At 40.4% G+C, this 23,397-nt stretch overlaps 1 protein-coding gene across 2 annotated transcripts in view; it reads left to right on the top strand.

Annotated features, from left to right (window-relative positions):
• The window catches only part of DOCK1 (dedicator of cytokinesis 1), a 563,486-nt gene that overhangs the window by 526,782 nt on the left and 13,307 nt on the right, over positions 1-23,397 (top strand). For both annotated transcript variants that reach the window (XM_048857028.2, XM_048857026.2), the window contains exons 49-50: positions 8,958-9,150; positions 18,403-18,556. In XM_048857028.2, coding sequence (XP_048712985.1) covers positions 8,958-9,150; positions 18,403-18,556 — 347 coding nt within the window. The remainder of the gene's footprint in view (positions 1-8,957; positions 9,151-18,402; positions 18,557-23,397) is intronic.

The following is a 23,397-nucleotide window of genomic DNA, read 5'->3' as shown; positions in this document are numbered from 1 at the left end:
GAAGCTCACTGTGAAATAGGGCCTGATCCAAGGCTCATTGAAATTAATGGGAGTTTTTCAATTTATTTTAATGTACTTTGGCTCAGGCACATAGTGCCTTGGAAAGTTGAACATACCTATAGTTTAATATGCACAAAGACCTTTGTCTGACTTTTGCCAGGCTGTACATCTGTCATGTTCTGGGTTGCAATTCAGACCAGTGAGAGGTTGTGTCACCACTTGTCCTGTAATCCTGAGTGCCTTAAATGCTGTAGCTCCTTGTCTGGATGCTCCCAGTAAGCATACAAGAATGCACTGAGTGTCTGTGTGCTGGGCAACCGTGGTTCATTACTCTGACCCCAGCAGCCTGCCTACAACACAACAGCCCCATCCTGGTCTTAACCAGCCTTGGTTACTAATTGCAGGGTGACCCCAACATGCCCTCTGTCCCTAATTTCCCCAAAACCATCTGTCCTGAACTGTCCAGCCCTCTCCTAGAACACTGAGATTTAATAATGTCTGTTGCTCCTTTAAAGAGACAAAATCACAGCAACTTGTTGCCTTAACTGAACTTAACATTCACTTCAATACAAGCATAACACTGGGTTGGTTTAGATTAAAAGTAAAACAAGTTTATTAACAAAGAGAGGTTTTAAGTGAGTTCAAGTACAAGGGATAAAGACAAAATGGTTACAAGCAAATAAAAGAAAATATGCTGTCTAGTGGCTAAGACTTAACTAAATAAGCTACAGCCTTGGTTGGTACAAGGTAGATTTCTTACCGATCTTTCTTCTTTCCATGATGGACCTTGGGCTTGTGCATTTTAGGAACATAATTCTAGCACATACCCTTAACTTTTTGTACACACCCTGTACATATGTCATGCAAGACTATTAATGATCAGTGAGGAGTTAGTTTTCAGTGATATCTTACATGACGCCTTTTAGTTACAGATTGACAAGAGTGTGTTAAGTTTAATGAGTATGTCAGGCCTGATGAGAGCTGCTGATACAGAATAGTGAACCGCAAATGGGTCTTTGTGTCACAACCTCACATTTAATCCAAATATCTGTAAGGGTGGTGAGGTGGGTGAAGTTATGTGAACACCTTTCAGAGTTTAACTGCAAACGCCTTATGTATTTCTGTCTTCATTTTGGTGCCATTTCCTTACTACATTCAGCTGCTAAATGGTCATATGGGTAAACTGGGAGGTCTAGAAAGGTCTTAATTTGTTTAATTACACAGTTAATACAGGTTTTTACTTGTAATAAAAGGGAAATAGGGGTTTTTTTGGGGAGAAGTTGCTCATTACACTCCTAAAAGGGTATTCAGTATAGGCGCCCTGCTGACTTCAAGTAAACCTAGAGCTAGCTGTTACACTCCTCCATGGGGAGAACAAGTGAATATGATTTTGCTGGGTCTGCAATCTCATGAAAAATTACTTGAGGTTAAGTAGTAAAACTCACATAACTTCTCCAAACAGAGACTGGGGAATATTATGTCACCACCTACACCAATGCAATTTAATCAAAGTCATAAAGGTGGCACAGATGTTAATGCCTAATTCCCATTAAAATCAATTGAAAGATTCCTATGGACTTCAATGGGAGTTGGATCTTTATTTGTGTGAGAAGTCCAGCTAGGCCCATTAATCCACCAATGAACTGAGCGTCAGAAGTTTGGCCTTTCAGGAGACATGCTACTACAAACAGTTCTACCCATGGCTTGGAGATCAAAACGTTTGAAGATTCTTTGACTTGGGAAAAAATGGGTCTTTTCAGAAGTCACTATTTTAGAAAAATGCTTTTAATTGGAACAGTATTTTGGACATTTAATACAGAACCGATCGGAAACAAAATCAATATGTAGTTATAAAAACATGCTTGAAAGGACACTTTTTTCTTTCAAACAGTAGTGACACCTAAAATTGCCTGATGTCTAAGAAGGTGAAAGTGTATGGTTTCCTGTAAGGTCCACACCAAACTTTGTTATTTTGGGCTCTTAAATTGTTTATAGGTATCGATATTGATACATGTAAATGTTGGTACTCACCAATAATTATACATGTGTGTATTTTAAGCTGAATGTGAATAGGAAGTACCAGGTAATGGTAGGAAGCATGGATATGGTGAGAGGAGCATATTAAGGACCAGGACCATGGGAATGTGGAACAGGGCGGGGGGGCATGGAGCAAGTATGGTGACAGTCTGGTCTGTTCATTGACGGCATTGAGTGGAACAGGGCTCTGCAGAGGGATGTGGGAGTGGATGATACCTCTATGTGGGGGGCCATTAAGTGAAATCGAGGTGGTGGGCATGAAATATAATAGGGCTTTTCATTGTTTGAGAGGTGGAGGGGGCATATCAGTGTTGATAGCTAACCATGCTTATTAAAGCCCTTGAAAATTCAACTAAACAAAAAACTTTAACTTAGAGGTAAGGTTGTTGAAGTGCAAAGCCCATCTGTTCATTCTCTTTAAAAAAAAAAAACAAATAAATAAATAAAATAAAATAAATAAATAATAATCAAGGAAATCACCAGTTAAGCTAACATTCATATTCACACCAATCTCAATCACACCCAAACATCATAACACCAAAATGCACCCACAGTCCATAAGTACAATATCAAACTTACTTGTAATTCTAATGTACAACCAGGCACAATACAAACATCATCTGAGTTCTCAAAATGATACTCAAATGCAAAACCTTATCTCTGACTGCATGCTTCCTCTTGGACAAATAACACATTCTATAGACTTAAAATTGTATGTATATCTATCAATAAAGTATCTGAATCTGACTGAGGTTCGAGCAAAGTTTTCCATGTGCGTGATTTCAGGGAATTAGATACGATTTTGTCAGTAGTTAAGGAATTATATATTAATTTGATATATAAGGTTTGATCGCATCCTGAAAGAAAAATAAGAAAGACATTCAGAATTGTACTTTAAGGCACTAGAAGCAACATTTTTTTATTAAATATTTAATGTTTCCCATTGGAAAGTGAGATTCCCAAAGAATGCTTTAATGTACAAACACTAACCAGTGCTTGTTTTGCAGAAGTATTTTTCTTTAAGAATCATCTACATTGTAAACTGTTCTCCATTTTAATCATAAATAGAGTTGTAGAGAAATAGGTTACATTAGAGTATACAATGCTGGATTAACATTAGTGGAGAAAGTTTTTGACTAAACAAATTAGACGATGGAAGACCTAAAGAAATTAGTAGAGCTGGCCAGGACATGGAAATCCCTTCCCATGGAAAATTTTGTGTTTTTGAAAAAAAAAATTGTCCTGAATTGGGAAGTCAAAAGCATGACATTTCTCATGGGAAGGGATTTCCAGAAAAATTCCATTTTGGGAGCCCAAAACAGAATTTTTCCGCTTGCTGGCTGCCTCAGTACAGCTCCCAGCACAAGTGGTGCCCTGATTCTAGAAATGGCCTCTGATTTTCTGTTGCGGTATTATTAATAATGTGCTCAGTAGAGAAGCAGTTAAATCACTACCTAAATGGTAGTAATCACTCCTGGGTTAGAACACAAAGACCAGGAGACCTATGTTCTATTCAAGCTCTGACATTAGCCTGCTTTGTAACCTCGGGGAAGTCATTTCACCCTTTTGTGAGTCAGTTCCTGATCATAAGGTTAATTAGTAAGGGCCCTGTAACGGGGTGCACTCACCTCTCATGAGTGCCTCCTTGGCCGAGGGTGTGTGCCTGCACCTCTCAGTTTGTCCCTGCTCCAGGACTCCTTCCCTGGAGGTAATAAGTTTGCCCTTTCAGGGCCTTTCTGGCCCCAGCTCTTCAGCTAGGCCACTAAAAGAGTTGAGTTCCCCCTTCTGTGGTGTCTCAATGTCCAGTCCACTTCCCCCAGTGACTAATGGGAGGCTCAAGGGGACCTGGGCCCACCCACTCCTCCAGGTCCCAGCCCAGGGATCCTGTAGATAGCAGCTGTCGTTGTGTCCCTTTATCTAAGTTGCGCTGCTCCCTGGGCCACTTCCCCGCAGCTCTGTACTTCCCTGGGCCACTTCCCCGCAGCTCTGTACTGTCTTCACCCTTACCTCAGGGCCTTGTCTGGATGGAATCCCTGCAACCAGGTCAGGGCTCCTTCTCGCTCTTCCTGGCTTCTGGCAGCACTACCTTGTCTGAGGTCTTGCAGCTCCCTCAGCCAGCCACACACCATCTGCACTCCCCTAGCTCTAGCAAGGCACTGAACTCACTCTGGCCCTGCAACTCTTCTTTTCTAGCCTGCTGGACCCTGATTGGCTGCTTCCCAAACAGCCACTGGAAGCAGCTTGGAGGCCCTCTCTACTGCCCTTTTCTGTGATAGGGTGTGGCAGGGCCACAGGCCTCCAGCAGGGGACCTCAGGGCCTAGTCCACCTCATCACAGACCCACTTCTTCAAGGTGCTGATATGAATGTCTTTTGTCAGACGTCTGATGAATAAACTTAAGTTCTAAGAGGGGCTGGTCAGAAAGTGGAATTTCAATTCTGTGGGAAATTCCAAAATTAAAAAAAAAATTGTCCTCACATAGTACAAAAAGTGAAATTTCAAAATTTTCCAGAGAACAGGAATTCCAAAATTTCATTTAGAAAAAGCAACATTTCATTTCAACCTTTTCAAAATGTTTTCAATGCTCCAACGGCTTCCCAGAGCTGTGGGAACCCTCCAGATGGGGAGCTGGGCAGCCTCAGCCCTGGAAGTCCTGGCTCTGGGGCAGTCAAACTGGTAGTCTGGCTGGAAGCTGGTGCTGCCAAGGAGCTTGGAGTCTGGAATCCTGGAACTCCAGGCTGTCAAGGAGCCAGGAGCCTGGAAGCCCATGCTCCCCAGCAGACTGCCAGGCAGGAAACCAGATTTCCAGTAGCAGGTGGTGTCCATGTTTCCACTGGAATTTCATCTTAATCATCACATTCCCATTGAACATTTCGATTTTAGCAAATTGTTATTTTCCAGTGGAAAAATATTACATCTGAAGATTTCCAACCAGTTCTTCTTTTTTAAAATCACGTCAGTGTTTTACATAATTATTTAGCAACGTTTTTGTAAGAAGTCTGATATGAGTTTGAATGGGTCAGCATATTGCAGAAGGTTCATTATAGTCTTAGTTTAGATTTAAAACATAGCTTTAAAAATTCACACCGCTGCTGATAAAAGTTACAGATTAACAACGGAGGCAGTAGCTCTGATTTCAGGATTGCCAAAATGTACTTGAAAGAGGATTGTAAAAACAAAACAGAACCCAAAAATTAATTAACAAGAATCAGTAATTTTGGAACTAGGCTCTGAAGAAGATAAACGCCAAGGAGAGTCTGTTGTCATCGATGCAAATGAATGTTACTAGCATAAATTCCCTACGCGTTTTCTTCAATATAGACCTTCATGTATAAAATACTGTATAAAATATTTGAATAGTGGGCACTAGCTCATTTATAAATACATATTATCATATGTTAGTATTCTGAGTTTCGATTCTTTGGAAATACTGTAATTTAGTAAATATGAATAATCCTGCCTGTAATACTTACTGCATATTTCTTTGTGTCTGTAAAAATGTAGACTGCAGGTGCCTTCTTCTAGCCAGGCACATGCCTGTACTCTTTTTTTGTGGCACCCTCCACCAGCAGTTTCTCTTTTCAGATGTTTTTTCAGTGACTCAGCCTATATGTGAAACAAATAGAAAATAAACCCCGACCAGGGTAACACAGTCCAACAAATGGTTGGCCCCTCCCCGAGGTCCTCAGTCCCATCTCTGGGCCTGTTTGAGCACTTTCCACCTTCTTGGGCTCCACACAAAACTTGTTGCCTCCTCAGCCCTTTGCCACTCAGCCTGTGTCTGGTGGAGGGATCCGGCCCTACCCACTACTCTGGGTCGTAACCCAGAGATCCTAAAACTAGTAGTCACCCGTTGCTTCCTTCGCTAGTGTCTATTCCTGCATTCCTTGGGCTGCTTCCCACTCTGTCCCATCAGCTTCTTGGGTGCTTGGCCTGTTCCCTGTTTAAGCAGGGTCTCTCCCAAGCCTCCTTGCCTAGAGAGTCTGAAACAGTCTCTTCCCTGTTCTCTCAGGGTTCTTTCTCACAGGCCCTTTACCTCGTCAGCTTTTAACAGTCTTTGGCCCTTCTTGTCAAGTCTCTCTCTCCCTCTGTGCTTGGAGAGCTTCACAGTCCTATCCCTGCTTAGGCAGGGTTTCTCCTCATTCTCCATACCTGTGGAATCTTCCAGCCTTCCACTTCTTCTGGTCCCAGCCAACAACTGCTCTGTCCAGCTGCTGCTGCAGCTTCCTCAGCCAGCCAGCAACATTGCACTTCCTCCTTTGGCTCCAGCCAGCAACTGAGCTGTCCAGGCCCTGCAACTCCTTTTATATGAGCCTTCTAGGCTCTGATTGGCTGCCTCCCTTCAGCCTCTCTAGGCCACTTAGAGGACCCCACTCTATTGCCTTCTTTCTGTGGCGGGGTGTGGTAGGACTGCAGGGTCTTCCCGAGGGCCTCAAAGGGCCTGGTACACCCCATCACAGTCACCATGTTGAAATATATATGTATACTATATATGTTATGCAAATATAATCCTTGATTCTACACTGGAAACCTCTAGTACACAACCCTGAGCCTTTGAACCTCAGATAACTTCAGGGGATTTCTCAAGGTCAGTGGGAGGTCCGCACTAGTGGATCCCAGTGCAGGATCAGACCCTAGAGATGCAGGCATTATAGCTCAGTATATACTTTTCTTCCTTATGAAGAAAGCTTTCTCATAAAGAAGATTGACTTTGTATCACACAGTTTGTCTTTCTGCCATGTGATAATTTTAATTTGTTTTTATAAATTCTTTAGTATAATGTTTAACCTAGGTTGTGTTCTCTTCATCTTTCATAAGATCAAATACATATCAAAATAATTTTTAGTCTGAAATTTATCTTTTTTAAGCTAATTTTATAGAAAAATTTACCTTTTACGCTGCCCATTATACCTGAAAAATTAGCCCGAAAGGAGTCATAGTATGTTTAGGTCTTTAATTTGCTGGAAATTTAAGCCAATGGACTCAAAACAGAAAAATATCATTCAAATATTCCTTAGAGTTTTCCTTGGCGTATTTAAATAATAAAATTTAAAAACATGTTTAAATATTGAACTGTTTATTATTTTCTTTTAAAAGTTCATTAAAACCCTAAAGGCTTCTGCTGTACAGTTGGAGCAAAAAATAGTCAACTGTGAAGGGTAAAAATTTAATCTTTTCAAAGAGAGGTTATGATAGGGTACCAGCCTTGCATATATTCACACACTCAAAATACATGTATGTTTACCAAATGCCTGAGGTTTGTACTGTTCCAGTTATGAAAATTCATCTACTATTCAGAAATCAACCTTGCCCTTAGTTATTGGCAATAAATAACCGAACCTAAAGACTTTCACTGACTTGTCATCCTTTGATCTTTTTGATAGCATCAGAAGCTTGGAATTGCTCTTTTACCCTAACAGTACAGTGTATGCACAAACATCATGGTCTGTAAATATATGCATACACATACACATCTAATCACATATTATGCATTATGTTGTTATACATGCAGTTGGTAGCACGGTTTATAATTAAGGTTGCCTGACACTTCCCATTATAAACCCTGTTTTCAGTTGCTTATAACTTTGCCAATCTTTAACCCATGTGGGTTGAATTTTCCATGCCAGATGTCTGCCTCAGGTTGAATTTTCTTTGGAAGATTTCAGCTGAAACAGTTCAGATTCCTGAAAACAAAACTAGGAAAAAATACATTGTTATGCCCAGGTAAAAAAAATTCCGGGAACCTTTTCTTTGACAATCTCTAATGCATCCATGCTTTGGAGCAGGGACTAAAAATTTGGCAAGGAGGTGAGTCTTTTGCTGTGCCTGTGAAGATCCACCCATCCCAAGCCGGCCAAGCTATAAGCCTCTGAAAAATCGCATTTTGCACACATGTAGTAGACACTTGCTAAACTGCAGCTAAATTTCCCAATGATTCCGTCTGTACTGGGCATGGTCTAGCCTTGGGCAGAGCAGGAATTTCCCTGCAATTGCAGCAGCTCTGAGCTATTGTGGGTTGTCCTGGGTCCAGATTTGGGCACCTGAACTAAGAGCAGGCATTTTGGGTTCAAGGCAAGACAACAGGGAACCAGTTAGTTCAACCTCAAAACCGTTAAACTGGAAAATTTTCTACCAGCTCTAGTCACTATACGCCTTCCAACTTCTGCAACAAATGAAGCAGGGGGCCAGCAGACAATAGCCTCCTTCTCTGCATAACCATGGTTCATACTCAGAGCATGTCTGTCCTGAGTAATGAATGAGGCAGGAGTCCTGCAGAGAAAATAGTATGTGATTGTGTAATTAGAGTCTTTATCATAATGCATATGCACAAGATTTAAGGTTTAAGGTTGCCGAATTAAGGTTGCGGAGGCAACATCAGTTCTGGCATTTCCTAACTTTTCAGTGCTTGACTTTGCAACCTTAATAATAATCTTTTAATGTACTTTTTTGTGTACATGTATACACAGTATGCATATGTATATGATCCTGTAAAGTGTATGTACAAGTACTGCCTATATTCATGAAGTAGAACTTCATCAATTTGCATTATGATCATTTGTGAATTACTAAGATTTGCAGTGAATGAAGCAGGCTGTACATGTGCAGTGGATGATGGTGTGATCTATAAATGTGATGATATATAAACACACAGAGAGATGCTTATCAGTGTGTGTAACCATCTAACAGTAAATTTACCTCAGAACTGGGAGGTACACAGTACTGTTCATTAACAGTTCTGCATTAAATTTTAGCATGAAACAATTACAGTTACCTTCTTTCCCCGTCATGATAATGAGCCTTACTTGGTTAACAAAAGATCTCTGGACTAAAATTATACTGTTGTTGGGAACTGGGGAAATATAAAATTTGTTGTTTGACAGTAATATTTCATTGGTCTAAATAAACCAAATTTTCCTTCAGGTTTGTGCTTGAACCTCTTCTGCCAAAAAAGATGCATTCTAGGTCTCAAGATAAATTGGACAAGGATGACCTAGATAAGAAGGAAAAGAAGAAGGAAAAAAGGAACAGCAAACACCAGGAGATATTTGATAAAGAGTTGAAATCTACCGATATTTCTCTGCAACAGTCTGAAGCAGTGATCCTTTCAGAAACGGTAATGTTAACAAACAGAGTTTTATTTAATTGTGGGCTATAACTCTAACATTTTTTACAATACAGAAGGGTCATTTTGACAGTTCATTTTGTTTTTAGACTTAAAATAACTCTTAGAAAAAATTCCATACTCTTTAAAACATTCATTAGTGTACCAAAAGTAGATACTTTACTAAACAAAAAGAGCAGACTAATGGTATTTTGTATAGACTTTCTGTAAGATTTTTATATATGGCCTTTTGAAAAATACAATAGTTGATATAATTGAAGAAAATTCAATTGCACCATTCATAGCATGGATTCTTCTAGTAGCTGGTCATGTGAGATTCTGATGGTTCTTCTATGTGGTTTCAGTTATCTTCTGCAAGATATAGTTCGTGCAGTCATTTTGTGTATGACAATTACATATTCTTTATTCCTGGGAGAATTCTGCACCAAAAAATTAAAAATTCTGTGTACCATATTTTAAAATTCTGCATATTTAATTTGTCAGAATAACACTACATATAATCACCCCAGTTTGAATTGTTTTGTTAATTTACTTCAAAGTACCTTTCAGAACTCTGTCTGTAACAATGCAGACACACAAAAAATTCCCCCAGGAGTAGAGAGTTAAAGAAACCCCTACGACAATCCAGTTCCTGTTTCTCTGCCCCATCTCTATCCAGAACCCAGCCAGGAGGCCAGACACCCACAACCCCTTTCCCAGAGCCCAACCATGGGGACCCCCCCCCACAGCCCAGACACCCACACTCTTATGCCCCCCAGCTGTGGAGGCCTCCCCAGCCCAGACATTCCCAGAGCCCAGGGATACAGACAGAGAAACAGCCTGATGCTGGGTCCTGGGCTTGTGTGGAGTTTCCTGCACTCTGCCTCCTTCTTTCAGGGCATGCCGGGACCTGAAGCTGCCCGGAGCCCTCCAGCTCCATCCCCCTCCCACCAACAGTGTCTTCTGTTTGTGAGCTGGGCTCTGACAGGTCCAGCAGCCCCTAGTGGCAACCCCCATTCTGCATTGCACAGTGGCACAGAATTCCCCCAGAAGTAATTTTTGGAAAGCCATTTTTAACAAAAACATGTATACATTTTCATCAATTCACTGGTGGCAGTATGTAAAGATATTCATTATAGTGTATCTCTTAGTTGAACCCCACCCTTCTTTGCAAATATTCCAATTTACCAGGGCCACCCCACTGGTTTATTTAAACACTGAAGTTTTATTTTTAAATTGAAAATTAATCTGTTTTTTGCTAGAGTAGTCACCATAGCCTTGGAAGCTCAGGAGGGGCATCTATTTTGATGTTATTGGTTTAAAACTTTGTCCTCAAGAAATACATGTAATGGTCTCTTCTCTGTGTTAGTCTGTGTCATGACTACTAGAGCAAACTTCCCTGTTAGCAGGAGTTTTGTTGTGTGTGCTCTGAACAGACCTCAGCAAAAACTTAAATCAGAATCCTTGTGCTCTCCATGGGTGTGGCACAAAGACTATTGAAATTAGAGTTTTTCCATTGTCTTCAGTTGGTTTTGGGTCAAGCCCTAGGTTTGTTAAAAGGGAGATTCTCTCTACCAGATCAAGCAGGAGAAGTTTTCGTAGCCTCTTCTCAACCAGAAGACACATTTTGCATAAATTTCCAATGTGCCTCATCTGTTTGGCACAGTGCAGTCAACTGTGTGAATATTAGGGTCTTTTCATAGTCATATTTTGACTGAATCTAAGCACTGCATTTGACATATCTCAGATAGATCACAATTGCACTGACATATGTTAGCTGTTGGAATCAGCAGCCTGTCTTGGCCGTTGCTATTGATTTCAATTTGGAATCCTTAGAGTGGATTTTTTCATTTTTAAACTAGTACATACCAAAGGTCCTTATCATCTAGTCATGGAGATGCTCAGTGATGAACATTGTATAATTATTAGATAAATAATAATTGTCAGTATATAACAGCAATTTACTTTATTTTACTTGCTGTTTTCTGGGTGACAACAACATGGGTTAAGTGACTGCTGCAAATTTTGGAATATCTTTTTTCATTCTTTATGCGTGATTATGCATGATTTATGAGTTCATTTCACAGCTGCAGACACCATCAAACATTGATGGCCTAGTCTCAGCTCTTAGGATGGAGCATGTGTCAACACACATCTGATATATTTCGTAGGTAGAATTCACCAGCATTCACAGTCTGCTGGTCTGTACATTGAGTGAATTCAGGGGCCCCACACCTTGATAGCTCAGAGGGTGTATATGTTCACATCTACACATGAGGAGCTCTGCTGGCAGCTGCAGAGGAAGAGTCTGATCCCCTGGTGTCTGCACAGTTGCTCTGCATTGGCTACAGCAATGGATGAGGCATCATGCATCCTGCCGAGAAGGGATAAGGAAAGGTTGATAGGGGCAAAGGTAAGTCTCAATGAAGTGTGGAAACAGGTGATGGGCACCTTAGAAATGCTTACAGGGGATAGATAGGAAGTTCGATTAGCGCACACAGTTCAATGATAGGCACAGGGATGGATTTAAATGGCAGTCTGCACATTTATTAAGTTAACAGTGAGGGAAATAGATTTTTTTATGTCTTCCTTTTATGGCCTCTCATCCCAAGAGCACTGCCGAATATTGGAGAGGACGGATCCAGGTTGGTTATACTTGCGCTGGTCTAGATATTGCAGTCCTCATTCTCAGAGCTTCTGGTCCTTTTCATAGATCAAGATTCACCATCAATGGAAATCTTTAAATCAAGATAGAATATTTTTCTAAAAGATATGCTTTAGTTCAAACATAAATTAATTCAGGGAAGCCAGCCTGTACTATACAAGAGGTCAGACTAGATAATCGTAATTGTTCCTTCTGATCTACGAATCTCTTCCCCAAGTCAAGAACTCTAATCCCATCAGATAATCTCACCTGGTAGCATGGCTGCTGTGCTTCTAAGGCACTTCCTGTGCTTGTCTACAGAGATTGAGGCAGTCCTGTTGGAGTCCAGAATGCCTTTCAACAGGAGGTGATATGCTGTCAAATGGAACTCGAAAAGGTTTCTGCTGGAGAGAGGCACCTTGGCCTTGTTTCTTGTCTAATTCCAATTATGTTGGACTTTCTTTTGACTCTGAAATCACAGCTATCCCTAGCAACTACTAACTTTTACTTCTCTGCTTTTTCTATCTACCTTGTCTCTGAGAAAAGGATCAGAATGTAATTTAAAAGTTCTTAAAAACAGATGCCCTCTACGTGAGAGTCTGTTGGACCTTGGGATTTGAATTTAACCAAACTTCTGAACTCATAAAAACCTGTATGCACTCTCTCAGAATGTTTCATTCTTAGTTGTCATCATCTCTGCCAGAAAGGTCTCAGACGTACAGTGCTTTAAGGCCAACCTAACTTTTACCTTTTTCCACAAAGATAAGGCGGTACTTAGATTTACTCCAAATGTCTCATTCTCAGAGTGATTGTGTATGCCTTCTTAGGGCTTCTCTACACTTCAAAAGCTACAGCAGCACAGCTGCACCATTGGGGGCTAGGTCAGTTTAACTATGCCACTGAGGGGGTATGGATTTGAGGTATGTCGACTTAATTTTCTAGTGTAGACCAGGCCTAAGTGCCCACTACTGTAAAAAAATATTTTGAGGCTAGGCACACAACTCCTACTATGTCTGTGGAGGCAGCAAGTGCAGAAAACAGAATTACTCCTGGCAAATAACCTCCATTTTCCCCCTTATATAGTATATTGTTTACATTTTTCTTTTCTTAGCTTCAGGCTACTACTCCATGTTCTACCATCTACTGAGAGTGAAAAATTCCCTTTTTTTATTATGATTGGTATATGGAAGGTATTTTTAACAATGGATGGGGCTGAAACATTAGAACTCAAAATTAAAGATAGCAAAGGGAGTAAACTGCAGAAAGGAGTTGGCTGTTTTTCTGTCTGATTAGGAGTATCTCATTGAAGAGATTATGACAGAGAATTGAAAGAGGATTATGGAGTGGGCAGACCAGCTCTGTTGGGACATTTCAATTACCAAACAAACACAAGCACACAACATCAAGTAAAGAGGTTATGGACCCAATAGAGAGCTCCTTCCTAACACAATATGTAAAAGACAAACTGAGAATGGGAGCAATTATTGAGAGAGAAGAAAGATTAGAAAGGGAAAGCGATGAGAAGAATAAAAAACCTTAGGTCAATATGAGAAGAGGGAAAAAAAACTTTATATATGATGCAGTCTTGCATGAGAATACAGGCATTTACACTTTTAATTAGGGTACATAATGGAGACAAGTGGCCTAGGTCTTAGCTCACTTTTGCAGAGAAATAGCCAGAAGTCTCTCAAAGTGAGCACAGCCTGAGCAAAATAGTAGTAGTCTTCATTTGGCTACATGTTGGTGTTGCCATTTAGGACTCTTGACAACTAAATTATTCATATTAAGATACTTCCAAGCAGAATTTTCCGTCTTCAGATAGCAGATCTCCATTTAGCTAATTGAATCAACCTATCCATCTTCTAAAAGGGTGGGCTTAACTTCACCGTATTTGCTTTCCTTACACTGGTGAAAGGGAAATCAGTTTTCATTTAAAATGACATTAACCTGCTCTGTCTTAAAAGAAAAGGTCAGTTATTTTGCAAGGACGTATGGTTTCTCCTTTGTCAAATCATATTTTCCAGATATATTTGCCAGTACGGAGCTGAGCCATTGTATACACTGAATGATATTTGCAAATAGCCAAATATAGCCGTCACTGTCATTTATCTGCCTTAATCATTCTTTCTGAATCCTGAGCTGTCCTGCACATTGACACAATTGGACTGCACCTCTCTACTCAGAAATATTTGAGGCAGTTCAGACTTGTCCAGGTGGCTCCAGCACTTACCCCACACCCCTCCTATCTTTGTACCAGTTTCTCTGTCTCCAGGGGTACAAGCAGAGCTGCAACCACACCTTTTAAGGCTGGTTTTGGGACATCAGCAAGGAAAAAAATTCTCCCTTCTCTCTCCTAAGGGCAAAATCATTCTCTCTATCACCTATCAGGACAAGCAGGCCAAATGGAGAAAGCTGAAGACCAAGAGGGGCTCCCTAGATATGTTACTTGCTTACCTGGCTCTCATTATTGTAGTATCTGAGTACCTCACATCTTTAATATACTTATCCTCACAACACTCCTGCAAGGTACTATTTCCTGCCATTTTACAGATAGGGAACTGAGGCACAGAGAGACTAGCCCACAGTGGAAGCTTGTAGCAGAACAGGAAATTGAATACTGGTCTCCTTAATCCCAGGCTAGCACCCTAGCCACTGAACTATCTTTTGTCTGTAGAAGCAGACCCTTTCAGGAGCCACAGAAAGGGAGCTCTACCACGATTGCTCCCAGCCTGTGGACCCTCACAATGTCAGAGAAAAAGGCCTGGAGTTTGGGACCTCTGCTTCCTCCACATCAGCTGCGTCTCTTCCAGAGACACCTCTACAAGGTTGGAAGGGAAAAGTTTCAAGGTTCCATCACTGGTTCTTAAGCTGTAATTTGGCAAGGACGTTTTATCTTTGAAACTATTCTTCCCAAGAGGAAGAACTGGGCTGTTTTAAAGATGTTGTCCTCCACTTCCTTTCCAGCTGTAGTTTGGAAGAATTAAAGGGATGAATAGCACAAAAGTGATAAAGATCCTCATATCCTTCCATGAATGTCATCATCCTTCAAAGAAGGGGAGCTTGGCTTTGGATCATGAAAAACTTGAACCAGAGAAGCAGGAGAGATTCTCCCCCTCTGACATGTTTGAAACCATGGGGAAGAAGGTGTTAGCCACCATCAAGATCCAGTCAGAGAAAGAGGATAATTAGGCCATATTGCAAAAATAGGCCACAGTTATAGTGAAATAAGAGTGTCAACAAAACTGTCTCACTGTTTTAACTAAATCAGTTTAAATCATGCTTTTATTTAAACCTGTGTGACTTTCTCACATAGACATGGGCTAAGAGCTCAAAAGAATAACATTACTCACATATGAGATGATTTGCTCTATTCTCAGACCCTCATATAGGCAAAAAAGACCAAGATAAAGTTTGAGACAACAGTTCAGATAAGAGAGACATGGTGAGATTATTGGCAAGAAGTCTCAAAACCATAATTCGGGGATGTCAGTAACTCAGCCAGAGGTTATGGGGTCTATTACAGGAATGGATGAGTGAGGTTCTGTGGCCTGCAGTTATGGCAGGAGATCAGACTAGATCAGGGGTTCTCAAACTCCATTGCATCGCGATCCCCTTCTGACAACAAAAATTACTTCACGACCCCAGGACGGGGGACCGAAGCCTGAGCCCGCCCGAGCCCCGCCAAAGCCAGAGCCCCACCACCTCAGGTGGTGGGGCCAAAGCCCAAGGGCTCCAGCCTGTAACCTATACCCCACCACCCAGGGTTGAAGCCCTTGGGCTTTGGCTTCAACCCTTGGTGGTGGAGCTCGGGCTTTGGCCCCAGGCGGTGGGGCACAGGCTTCGGCTTCCACCCCAGCAAGTCTAATGCCACCCCGGCAACCCCATTTAAATGGCGTCACCACCCACTTTGGAGTCCCAACCCACAGTTTGAGAACCACTGGACTAGATGATCATGATGGCTCCTTCTGACCTTAAAGTCTATGAGTCTAAGAACAAGAAAGTCCTTTGCAGCTGAGGCCTGACCTGATAGGAGTAATTAACACCTGGAAGGAGGCATCATTCCTTGAAAGATAGAATTAGGGAGATCCTAATAGGGCGGCACCCACCTCTCACGAGCACACACTGGTTGAGTGCATGTGCCTGCAGTCTCTGATTTGTGGTGACCCCTGTTGGTGGGTTTCTCGGATGGGTTTTCAGTGACTCAGCCTCGGGCCAAGTTTCACACATGTATGTGAAACAGAACAAATCTCTTCTGGGGTATACAGTCTTTAACTTGTCCCAGCCCAGCTATGGCCTGTACCCCCAGGTTTCCTCCCTAAAGACACTTTTTTTCTGCAGCCTAACCTGGCCTCAGTCCTTACTCAGCCCCAACAACCAACCAGGAGCTCTCTCTTGCTCCCCCAGTCCCTGCCAACACTGAACTGTCCATGGTCGTGCTGCTCTTTCAGCCAGCCAGGAACACAGTTGTCTCTCCTCCAGCTCCAGGCAGCAACAGATGACTCCAGCCCTGCAACTCTTTTTATGTGAGCCTGCTGGGCCCCGATTGGCTGCTCCCTTCAGCTTCCCTCATTGGCTGTTTCCGCACAACCACAGAGGCTGCTTGGAGGACTTCTCTTCTGCTCCTCTCTGGGACAGGGTGTGGTAGGACCCTCAGACCTCCAGCAGGGGGCCTCTGGGCCTAGTCCACCCCATCAGAGAGGTAAATAGATTATGAGGTTGAAAAAAACAGAATGTCCAAGCAAGCTAAGAAGGAGAGCTCCCAGGGAACCATTTACTTTGAAGAAGAATAACAATGGACAGTTAGGACTGTAGAGATCAGCTAAGGAATAGGTCAAATGTGGACAATGCATAGACAGAGCATGCTGTATAAGTAGGGCCCTACAAAATTCACAGTCCATTTTGGTCAATTTCACGGTCAGAGGATTTTAAAAATCATAAATTTCATTAGTTCAGCTATTTAAGTCTGAAATGTTGTAATTGTAGGGGTCCTGATCGAAAAAGGAGTTTGGGGGTACTAGCAGTACTGCTACCCTTACTTCTCAACTGCTGCAGGTGGTGGTGCTGCCTTCAGAGCTGGGCAGGTGGAGAGTGGGGGCTGCTGGCCGGGAACCCAGCTCTGAAGGCAGAGCCACTGCCAGCAGCAGCGCAGAAGAAACGGTGGCATGGTATGGAATTGCCACCCTTACTTCTGTGCTACTTCTGGCAGGGCGCTGCCTTCAGAGCTGGGTGTCCAGCCAACAGCCGCCATTCTCCGGCCACCCAGCTCTGAGGGCAGTGCAGAAGTAAGGATGGCAATACTTCAATCCCCCTAAAATAACCTTGTGACCCCCCTGCAACTCCTTTTTGGGCCAGGACCCCCAATTTGAGAAACACTGGTCTCTCCCATGAAATCCGTAGGGTAAAAGCACACAAAAGACCAGATTTCACAGGGGGAGACCAGATTTCACAGTCCGTGGCGTGTTTTTCATGGCTGTGAATTTGGTAGGTCCCTATGCATAGGAATTGTTTCCTGCAAAATAACCAAGCTAATTCAAAAATATGTGATGTAATGTGTAGGAAATGCAATGACGTGTAAATATATGCAAAGGGAGAGGGTTTCTGTGTAACTTTGGAGCTGTGATTTACTCTGCATCCACAACCCTGCATTTGAGGCTTATCAACTTAGCTTAGTGTTGCTGTATGCCAAATAAAGGAAACCTGAGTGACACAATCTGGAGTCAAGCTGAGTGTTTTGGATCCCAGAGAACTGTGCTTCCAGAACTGGACAAGTTGTTCTGGATAAGCAGAGTGGAAAAGGTCTTGGAGGGAATCCCTAATTCTGCAAGACACAAGTTGTAAGGAGAGATTTGTAGGTTATGGAACTGAAAGTAGTATGCCAATGTATCAGTCTGGGGCTACTGTGTATATCTGATCACCCTGGATGCATTCAATTTTGAGTGATTTTGGGGGTTTTGGAGAAAGAGGACTAATTTAACATCTAAGACAGTGGATGGACGGAAGAAACATTTTCAAAGAAAAAATTATTTGCAAGAAACTGAGCTTAACTGTGCTTCGTCGTGGCAACTAGGCTGTCTCAGTGCATTTGTTGCTAGTATCGAGGACTTCAGGCTATTTTTTTACTGTAATTTCATTTAAAAGTATACGTTAAATAAAACAATACATGTTTGACTGCTAGAGTGAGGAAAAGGCAATGTGTTTAACAACCTATTCTGCATCCCTGACTTTTGATTTTTAAGTGTTCTTTAGTTTATAACAGATTTTTTACTATGATGGAAGTTGTTGAATATCAGAGTATAGTCACCAAAGACCAGGAAGAACTCCAAACATTGAACAAAAAATTAAACATTGCCAGACTACATGCTCTAGTTCATAAAAACCTGTGCAGGAAAGGGAAACCCACGATTTTGCTCAGTACAATACTCATTAAATCTAAAACATGTATCTTATCATTGCAATATTACATTCTAGATCTAAGGAAATGTCTTACTTATCACAAGATAACAGCTCAATAAGAAGTGTTTTTCTTTAAAATGTAACCTGCTGTGCTGTAATAATGTGTGTTTCTGCTCAGGCTATGTGACACATTATGGTGAAACCATCACATTTTTGTCCTAATGCAGATCAGTCCACTGAGACCACAAAGACCAAAGAGCCAAGTTATCAATGTCATTGCAAGTGAAAGACGTTTTTCTGTCTCTCCATCATCTCCAGCTTCTCAGTCAACACCACCTCCAATCACTCCAAGGACCAAACTTCCTTTCAATTTACCGTCCAGTAAGTTTTTTTTTTTAATGAAACTTTGTTCCTAAAATATTTTGTGCAGAATGAATTACATTTCAGCCCCCTTACTCTGAAATGTTTCAGAATCAACTGAACCACTTAAGTCAGATCAACAAGAGGATAATCCAATGTGTACATTCACATCATGAGGTATAAGTGTATTTTTGGGAGTTAACAGATGTATGGTTGTTTAAGCTATATTATTACAGATGATGATTTCTGTGACTTGATCACTTGGTCATGTTTACATTTCTTACACGTTTTAATATAAGAATTAATTTAAAATAATGGGAATATTGTGAACTGACTCTCTCTCTCTCGTGACTGTATTTCTCAAATCTTTTTAGAGATTTGGTGTAAAAAGTTCAGTGGCTGGAGTTTTGATTACTTTCATTTAATACCATCTTCTCTACCTCTGTGTACATGTTTAAAAAAAAAAGTGGTATTTTTCCTAACACACACACAGGCAGGCCTTAATCTTGCAAAGCATTTCAGGCAATTTATAAGTGTTACAGTCAAATATTTCATCAACATGTGTTCCCAAAGATTCTCACCAGCATGCTCCAAGTTCTCTCTGTGAGTTTTACTGCCACTGACCATAAGATGTAGCTTGCAGATACATACTATAGTAAGGAATTTGCTCCTTAGGCCTGTGCTATGGTACACCTCTTGTGTTTGTCAAGTGACAAAAACTATTTTTGACTTTTTACTAAAACAAGAAAAATTGCTTAAAGAAATAAGTTTTCTGCTCCATTTCACAGTGTCATTTTTTAAAAATATTGTTGTTTTATAAGTGCCTAAAGATTCATGCTGTGCTGGCTTCTGTAGAGTACAAAGGTTGAAGGAACAATCTCCAGCTACTGTAGTTAGTACCTGAGATGGACTTTCCTTGTGTGTGTAGTAGCTACAAGACAGAATAGCTTGTCTTTTCCCTGCATTTCTCAGTGAATTCTTCTGTAAACTTTCATAGGTTGGATTCAGTCTTCAAGAACTCGTATTACATAACTGAATGGAGTACAACTCCCATTTTGTGTACAAAGTTAGCTTCCACAAATTGCCTTGCAAAGTTTCCAGTTGTTGACACTTAGCTAAAAATCTCACTGGGCACTAAACTAATAAAGAAACAACATTTAGGAAATAAGTCCTTTTTTATGCATGTGCCTAACTTCTATTACAGATAACAAAAATTACAGATCTGGCAAGTTCACATTTGCTTTATTTGTTTTCTTTGATATTTTATTTTTAAATAAGCAAAACTTTTTGGAAAGAATGTTGACACACAGCAAATTTATAAACCATAATCCAAGATTCCTGTATTCCACATAATTGTATCAACAGAATTCACTGTGTGTAGCAGAAGTGTGTTACAGAATCTGAGGGAGAGGGAGGCTTGTTTGTTTGGGTTGTTTCTACACATCCTGGTTGGAAAGATAACTTCAAAAAGGTGAATCAAGTGTAAATCAAGTGTTGCCTTCCTCAGTTTCCAGAGAGGCTGAAACAATAATTCTGACTAATATAAATTAATTTTCAGCAATCCAAAAATGACAGTCTTGCACATTGAAAACTGAAAATTTGGAAACATAACATAATCTGAATTACATTTCACAGGGGCTACTATGCTAATTATTTATTTGTTTTCATATTTAATAAAAACCTCCATTTTAAAAATGTTTCTGAAGCTATCACATAGTTTTGAGAATATTTCTACCAGATTGCTGTGGACTCTAGGACTTTGCTGCATTATTTAGGTGCAGCTTGCTACAGAGTACACAGAGCCTTGACCTTAATCATTCAAAGAATTATAGCTCTAACATTTTTAAAGAATTCCAGGATAATAGATAATTTTTTGTGAAGCAAGCTGGCTAAAAAGAGTTAATCTTATATTGAGCTATGAGAATAGTGCTTGCTTCTTGACTATCTAGGAGAATGAAAAGTACAATTTGATAATCTGCTCCACAGAATCAAAGAAGGTAGAGATGAAAAAGACTTAAGTCATCTTGTTGATCCCTGCCAGTTGAGAATTATTCCCAATGGCATATAGTAAATAAAATTACGGGATACACAGACAACATTGGATGATGGTCATCTCAGATGACCTGCACCAGTACCCTGCACAATTGTAGCAAAAAGAAATTTAAATTAGCCTTATTTACACTTAAATGTTCAGAAATCAAGATGAATTTAGGCTTTGGGAGAGGAGATTGGTAGGGGGTACATTGTCTTTGGGATATCACAAATAGACATACAATATTGAGGCAAACAGTTCCTCCCCAAATCGTAGCAGTGAAATGATGTGGTTTTGTTTAAATAACTTTTTGCTGCAGTAAGGTGACTTTTGGACATACTTGTGACTGCCATTCAGGCCAGATACTTATTTTATATATGTTAATGGTCTGCTAAGTGAAGTGCTGGGTTTGGTCCACAGCTAAATTTGAACTTTGATTTTAAATGAAAAATAGAGTGTGTTGCAAATACTGTATGTATCAAAGCCCTTCACTTTGGGACGTATCCTGCTCCTTCTCTGTAAGTATGCAAAGCTATCTGGCAATGGAACTGGTGCGTCCAGGCTTTGGGGAGGCCAGGTAAGAGGTGCATACCCCCTACACAGTGGTAACTCAGGTACTACAGGGGGAAAGTGTTATTTGGAAGAGGAGCAGGGATGTGGCTGGAATAAAATCTATTATGCAATTCCAGCCATGGTTGGGGGCCACTAGGAATTGTCAAGGCTATTCCATCTATTAAAATGAAGTTGTCTCCACAGGTCATCTCCTCTGCTGCTCCTTTGTTTGAGGAAAAGATTCCTTTTCTACCTCTTCCATGGATCTCCCCAGTGCCTATCTGAGATTCACAGGCTGAGCATGGGGAAGTAGATTTGGCCCTAAAGAAACAGAGAGCCAGGTCTTCTCATACTCTTAGCAAATACACTAAAATGTTTTACCAGTAATTCCTGTATAAATAACTTGACCAGAAATTAAAGTCAAATGAATTAAGAGTTTGAAATACAATTATAGCTACTAAAAATAATGTAAACATCAAAGGCATCTATTTTATTGAGGGGTACATGTGTGCTCTGTTTACGCAAAAGTTTCATTTTCTAATCAAAGTAAATTTGGTATTTAATTTAATTGATTGTTTTCCTCACCTTTAAGAATTAGCTCTTCTGTGAGAGCACTGAAACGATAAACTGCTATTTTTATGTTAATCTAAGTAAAAATATGTGTGTGCTTCATTAAGCAAGGTGTTTCTTAAACTTAAATTGTATGAATATGTTAGTTTTGTGTCTCCCTAACTCAGGGATTACAGTTGTGTACATTGACATTTTATAAGTAAAATTCTGCTCTCAGTTACAATGGTTGAGTTCTGTTATAGTCACTGGAATTTCACCATTCTCACTGACCTCAAAATTTTGACCTTTTATCTTCTATCCACAATAGCATACAATGATTTAATATTTAACATGTTCTATGCTATCATTTAATATACCTAGGAGAAGTCTTTAGTACACTTATATTTCTCTGTTAAAAGGCATAAATCTCCCACTTTAAGATGTTTATTTAGACATAATAAAATACTATGTAACTCTCTCTAGAATGTATGATTAAATGTGAAGGTTTTGAAATGTTCCTCTCAAAAACTACAGTTAGGGTTAAACATGTACATGTAGCTAGTTTAAGTTAAATATGGAAGAACATCAACCAAAGGAAAAACAGACACATCAAAACTGCATACACACACAAATCTTACTTCTGCCAAAGTTCTCCAAATGTTTCATTAAATCACTGTAGAAGTATCATTTTATTTAATTTATTACTGTTTTTTTGTATTAAATGTTGTTAAGAAGACACATGGAGTATGAATGTTATGGAACTTGATTTTTACCATGAAGAGACCGTCTTTCCCGTCAGGAGCTCAAATGTCTAAATAGACACACAAGACCAAGCACCCTGGGCAATCTGAGAAACCTGTTTGAAGCATTAATTTTTTTGGTAATGAGTGGGTAATGCTATAGTCTGATGATGTGTTTAAGTATGTGTGGGCTTTGTAGAAAGTGGGTTTTGAGGGGTTTGTAAGAAGAGGTGGTGGGATGCCTGCTACTTTTGGATGTGGGAAGGCGTTCCAAGTGTAGGGAACAGAATGAAAGGAAGGATAAGAATGAGAGAAAAGGAAACAATGGGAGAAGTGAGGCAGAATTCATTCAGGAAGAAGTAGACAGATATGGGAACAGTGAAGCAGGCAGCCATAGAATTGCTCAGGTCCTTGAAGGAAATGACAAGTTTCGAGTTGAAGAGGCCATTGGAAGAATTTGAAAGTGATGGATGAGGGATATTTTTTTAGCTGATGTAGACTGAACGGACTAAATAGAGATGAAATGACAAAGAGATTTCAGTGATAAATGAATACAACTGTGTTGAAGCTAAAGTTGTACTAGTGAAGAAAATAGTAAGGTAAGCCATTTGGGAAAACCAGAAAAGAGAGACAGTGAGAATATTGCCAAATATTCTGCATTAAAAAAGAATCTGTGTAAACAAACCCTCCACTTACTCAAGAAAAATCAGCCTTTAAGTGAAAACGGTTTCCGCAATTTATAAACAAAATGATGTATTATAAGAAGGGCTTTATCAGTGCTCATTCCTCTGGCAGAGCTCTCGCTTAAACCAGTGGAAGATTTGCCTGTAGAAGAATGGCTGAATATGTTCCTGTGGGTGAAATTTACCTGTGAGAAGGGCCAGCACAAGACCTATACACCACTTAGGCCTTCAAAACAAGACTTAAATAGAAGTTAATTCCTGCTTAGGCCTAGTTCTGATCATCTTCACTAGGGTAAATTTCACCCT

Source organism: Caretta caretta, chromosome 7 (assembly GCF_965140235.1).
Source record: "Caretta caretta isolate rCarCar2 chromosome 7, rCarCar1.hap1, whole genome shotgun sequence".
NCBI classification, from domain to species: domain Eukaryota; kingdom Metazoa; phylum Chordata; order Testudines; family Cheloniidae; genus Caretta; species Caretta caretta.
Note: the sequence above shows the minus strand (reverse complement) of the source record. Positions and strands in the feature narration are given on the sequence as shown.